Genomic DNA, 6000 nt, shown 5'->3' with positions numbered 1-6000 from the left:
CCTCTCCCCTCCCTCCTCCCTCCGCTCGCGCAGCACGGCCGCAGCAACTCCGCCGCAGCGCCATCGCCGGAGCAGCTCCGCTGCTCACCGCCGGCCACTCCAGTGCCCCAAACTCGACACCGAAACCACCAGAGCACTCGCCGTAGTCGCGGTAAGCTCATGCGAACGTTCTACCGAGGTGAGAGCCCGTCGAGCGCCGTGAATCGCTCGCCGGAGTTACCCCGAGCTCGCCGGAGCACTCTGCCGCGACGGATCTTGCTTTTCCCTGCCTCTTTTCGCTCGTTTGGTGCGCTAGATCGGTAGGGTGCCGAGGAAGCTCGGAGAATCGTTTGCGCGTGCTCTACCGCGCCGGAGCGGCCTGGCCACGGCGAGCAGCGCCGCCGTGCCGCCATGCATGCTCGTCGGAGGTGCTCCGGTCACTCTCTGGCCAATCCGAGGGTACCGCTGGGTGCGCCTCGCTGCGGGGAGCACGATGGTGCTCACCCCGTGGCCGGGGACCTCACCGCCGGCGAGATCTGCTCGTCGGAGGTGCACTCCCTCTCGGTCTCGCTGACCGGTGGGGTCAGAGGCCCACTGTCAGTCGAAGGGGGACCGTGTTGGGTGTGGATCCGGGTGTGTGTAGCCTTTTGTGTCGGTTTTCTTAAATAAATGGTTTCCAGAAATTGATTCAAAACTTGTAAAATTCATATCTTGAGTTTTACAGCTCCAAATTTGATGAAATAAATTTTGGTGTGCTCTATATTTTCAGATCTACAGTTTGATGTAATTGCATGTCATGTTTGAACACTTTTTCTGGACAGAAATAATTAATCCATGCTTTTGCAACACTTGGAAAATGCATAGTAATTAAAATATGACTCAGAAAAAGGTGAAACTTGATTTGTTGGCTCTGCATGTATAATAACTCACTGGGAAAATATTGCTACACATTATTTGGTGTATAAATGAATTTATGGTGATTTAAATGCTTGCATGGCAGTGGTTTATGATTTTTAATAATTAATTGGATCATGCAATTAATCTGGAAATTTGTGTGGGTGTTTCTTATGATATTAGACAAATTGTAAAAATATGAAATCTGCTGTTTCACACTTATACCACAGTGGAGTAATTATACTTACCTTTATTAATTAATCTTGTGATTTTTGTAGCTCAAAATAAATATCCAAAAATTATGAAAAATTTATAGTAGACTCTATGCTTGACTGGTAGCCTCCTGTAATTTTTGTGGAATTTATTGATGAACAGAACTGCGTGCAAATGTTGATGGGCTTAGAAATGAATGAAGAAAATTCGGAATTGTTATATGTGGGTTAAATAGAACAAGAAGGTGTTTGGTGTATCTTTGAAGCACCATGTGGGTTGCTGGTTACACTTGAAAAACAAGTTGTAGAAGAGAATGCAATAGATGTTTAATTCTATTGTCTGTTCTTGGATGATGTTGACTACCTTGTAATGAGCATGACCAAGTAAATCACCTATGCGTCATGTCATGATCATTTGGTACCTTCTCATGCAAGCATTCACTCGGGCATCTCGCACTCCACTCATGAGCACACATGCATCATACAGGCTCGCAGGAGAACGAGGCGGGACCCGAGGAGCCAGAGGAGATTCAGGAGCAGGAACCTCCGGAAGCGCCAGAACCCGGAGAGGAGCTACAGGAGTGTCTGGATCACCGGCCCAGCACGTTTGAGAAAGGCAAGCCCCAGATCATTCTAAGTCTCCCTATTCTCGCTAACTTATACGATATATTATGCTTGTTTTACTATACTGCATTTAAGTGATAGGAATTGGTTGATACCGTTGATGCATTGGTACTCCTTGATATCACCCCTCGTTTATCTACCTTGTCCTATGTAGATAGGTGCGGAGTCTATGCTTAGTTGCTTAGTCCGGTAGAAGTCGGGTGATTTCCTATCACCTGCGAGATATAGGTGGATACCTGCTTGTTTAAGCATTGATTGCTTTGGGAAAAGAATAACCAAGTGTGGAATGGAATTGGAGACCGGGCAGGGTCTTATGGTGGGTTGACCATAGTGCCCCTGCCTGTGTCGATTAAGGACCGATCGTTGACGGCCCTCTTGTCATGTTGAACGCATGCCCCACACTTAGCTGGAAGGATAAGTCGTTCCGACCGCGAAGCCTGAACACTATCCGGGCCGGGAATCGAGCCGCCATGCGCTGTATTGGTGATGGTTGAGGAGAACGACGAGGGCGCGACGCGCAACCTTGGTATACCTTGGATACCTCGGTCGCCGGAACGGTCCTCGGGTACTTGCGGTGCCTGCCGAACCCACGATTTGGTCCTGGATAGTGTAATACGGTGATCTGTAGCTCACTTGATCAGTGAGTGTGGTTTGTGTGGGGAATACCTCGCTAGCTGGTTAGAAATCGATTCGAATCGCCATCGCTCCTGGATAGTGAGCACTTGACATGAGCCCTGTCCTCGTAGTAAGGACTATGGAACACTTGGGTTATATTGCTAAATGGTTAAGAATGCTATGAAGAGGTACCATCATGTCATTATACTTGCTTGTAATAGTGCAGGTGCAAACCTAGATGATAGGTAACGATACCTTCAATTTGAGCAAATTAAAAGAAGAAAGATTTGTGTAGGTTATGATAATAGGATCCTGCGGTTATGCAAAAGGATGTCAGCTACCCCACGATATATCCTTCATGATCCTTGCTGAGTCTTTATTTTGAGTTTATGACGGGTAAGTCTAGCTGAGTACCTTCTCGTACTCAGGGTTCTACTCCCATGTTGTTTTGCAGATGGTCAAATGTACTATGGTTATTGCATCCTCTGTCTGTACCCAGCTATGGGTGATGACTAGACCAAGGGCGATGGTCACTCCGTCTTCTCTTCTGCTTTTGTGGGAATGACCGAATTATGGCACTGTATCAGACTAAGTGTGTGTGTTATATTTTTGAACTATGAAGCTTCCGCTACCTATGAACTTGGTTTGTAATAATTTTTAAGAACTCCGATGTATTTTATGAATGTTGTAATCTGGAGGTATTTGTGGATGGCGACCGCTAAACTTATTACGATCTTGGTTGTATGTACGATATGTGGTTTGAAATCCTTTGATATTTCACGGACTACCGGGATTATATGGGCTTAAGCTCGATAGTTTGACTATGCAAATAGTCGCTAAGGCTTAATCTCTTATAATTTGGTCGGTTCTGTTATAGGTATACCCCAAGGTAGACTGCCGACTAGCTTTCGTCGACACCTAACAATCCACTTGATCAAGGACTCAGCTAGACCATTTTGTGTGTGCATATGTGGTACTGAATGCTCTACCTTAATGCCCAAGGCTAAGCAATAATCATCAAAAGCTTTCGACCTGAATTCACCAGCATTATCCATCCGAATGGATTGGATGCGGTTATCAGGGAAGCTTGCTTTTAGCCTGATTATCTGGGCAATGAGCTTGGAGAAAGCATGGTTTCTAGTGGACAACAGGTCCACATGGCTCCATCTGGTAGATGCATCAATCAGTACCATAAAGTACCTAATTGGGCCCGACAGGGGCTGGATAGGTCCACATATGTCACCTTGTATCCTTTGCAGGAACACCGGTGACACATCCCTAATTTTTAGGAGGGATGGTCTAGTGATCAGCTTCCCTTTTGCACACGCGGTGCAAATAAAATATTCAGGATTCGGGAAGCCTCTAACATCATGGCCAGCAGAATTGTTGATGATTCTTCTCATCATTCCCAACCCAAGATGACCTAAGCGGTCATGCCATATTCGAAATGATTCTGTGTTTCTGAATATGGTCTTCATCGCAACATACTCATATGTGGGCTTTATGTATGTGTAGTACAAACCAGTGGGCGATGAAGGGAACCTCTCTACAACTCGCTTTTGGTACCTGTCGAATTTGGTGATCAGCAGGTATTCAGCACCTTGCTCGATCACGGTTTCTATATGCAAACCATTCGCACGGACATCTTTGAAGCTTAAAAGCGTGCGCTTTGAGTCGGGATACAACAGTGCATCCTTTACAAAGATTTGAGTACCCATAGGGAGAACTAGTGTGGCACTTTCGGTGCCCACAATATGAGCAATGCTTCCAGCAATGGTCATAATATTTCCACTTTTCTTTGTTAATGTTTGGAAATATCTAGTATCCCTCAGTATCGTATTGGTGGTACCACTGTCTACAAGATAGAGTTCTGCTTCCGCCATCGGGTCCCCACAGGTTCTGTTAAATACCATAAAGTAAAAACAGGAATTTAACATAAACATATATTATCATAAAGACAACATTACATTATTCCTGGGAAAACATTACAACAGTTTGGACCATCTACTACATTACAAATGCTCTTCAGGAGCATACATGACCAAACTAGTACATGTGGGCATCGCTAACATGACTCTTTGGAGATTACTACAGGTCTCCGGATATATCAAAGTCATCAAGAAGGTTGTCCTCACTCTCATCCATTCGGACGCCTCCGCTTGCATCGACGACCCCGTCGTCGCGCTTCTCAGGCCGAGCTTCAGGCTCACTGAGGAAGTGGGACTCATATTGGCCTTTACTCTTGTTTTTACTCTACTGGTAAAGGTCAACGAGGTGTTTGGGGGTGCGACAATTACAGGACCAATGCCCCTTTGCTCCGCATCTATAGCAATCGCCTTGCTCTTCCCCACTATGGTCACCTCATTCCTTCTTGGGGTCGAACCTACCCTTGGGCCTTCCCTTTCCTTTGACCTTGAACATGGCACCCCTCGTCCCCTTCCACTTTCCCTTTCCACGGCTCCTTTTGCCGTTGCGAGAACTCTCAGCAACATTAGCGTGTGCTTCAAGCACAGCTATGGAACCAGTAGGTCGGGTAGAATGATTGTTCATGAGAACCTCATTCTGTTGCTCGGCAACAGATAGTACTTCACTCAACTCACAGTACTTGGTGTACCTTGAGTTTCTGTATTGCTGTTGAAGTACAATGTTGCCGGGGTGGAAGGTGGACAAGGTCTTCTCGATCATATCAGCGTCAGTGATCTTCTGGCCACATAGATGCAGTTTGGTCACAATCTTGTTCAAGGCGGAGTTGTATGCAGCCACAGACTTGAAGTCTTGGAAGCGTAGATTGATCCAGTCTTGTTGTGCTCTGAGGAGCACAATAGTCAGCTGCTGGCTGAAGCGGTCCTTCAGGGACTGCCATAAGACTAGTGGATCCTTCTCCGTCATGTACTCGCATTTCAAGTCAGGATGAAGGTGGTGTCACAGCTAATGCAACGCTTTTGCCTTGTCCTGCTTTGTGCGCTCATCCTTGCCAGCTTCGGGCTGGACAATGGTATGATCGAGGCCCATGCCATCGAGTCTGATCTCGATGTCGGTCGCCCAAGTGAGGTAGTTGCTGCCATCCACAGCGAGCATCTCGAAATCCCTCTTTGCGATGTCCGACATGCCTGCACAATTAATGCGCAGGGTTAGTAGATGTCGGTGCGTAATCTTCAGAATTACGACTTAATATAGTCTTCAGGACTATATATATTTTCCCAGGTGTAATCTTCAGGATTACTTCGCAATTAAACATAAAGTATTGCAATAAAGTAAATATATGGAATTAGATGCAATAAATAATTGTAGAAAATGAATAATGGCAGTAATAATAATAATAATAATAATAATAATAATAATAATAATAATAATAATAATAATAATAATAATAATAATAATAATAATAATAATAAATAAATATGGCGGACTTCAGGCCGCATATAATTCACGGGCTTTGGGCCGTGTGTTTTTATTATTATTATAGTGGGCTTCGGGCCACTATTTTGCGCAAAAAAGAAATATGCGCTGCCCATCTTAAATGGCCCGCTTGGGCGAAAACCATCCTCCATGGGCTGAACTGATTGGCCCAATCAACCGTGGCCGTCCATCACGATGGACGGCTCAGATTTGCCCGGAGTTCATATAAATAGGGTGGGTGCCTCTTCTTCCTTTTTTTTTCTCTCTCTTTCTTATC

At 45.4% G+C, this 6000-nt stretch overlaps 1 protein-coding gene across 1 annotated transcript; it reads right to left on the bottom strand.

Annotated features, from left to right (window-relative positions):
• On the bottom strand, positions 4686 to 5213 carry LOC110437247. The gene has a single exon (XM_021465627.1). The coding sequence runs from the start codon at positions 5211 to 5213 to the stop codon at positions 4686 to 4688; it is 528 nt and encodes a 175-aa protein (XP_021321302.1).

The sequence above is a fragment of the Sorghum bicolor genome, chromosome 7 (genome assembly GCF_000003195.3).
Source record: "Sorghum bicolor cultivar BTx623 chromosome 7, Sorghum_bicolor_NCBIv3, whole genome shotgun sequence".
NCBI lineage: Eukaryota > Viridiplantae > Streptophyta > Magnoliopsida > Poales > Poaceae > Sorghum > Sorghum bicolor.
Note: the sequence above shows the minus strand (reverse complement) of the source record. Positions and strands in the feature narration are given on the sequence as shown.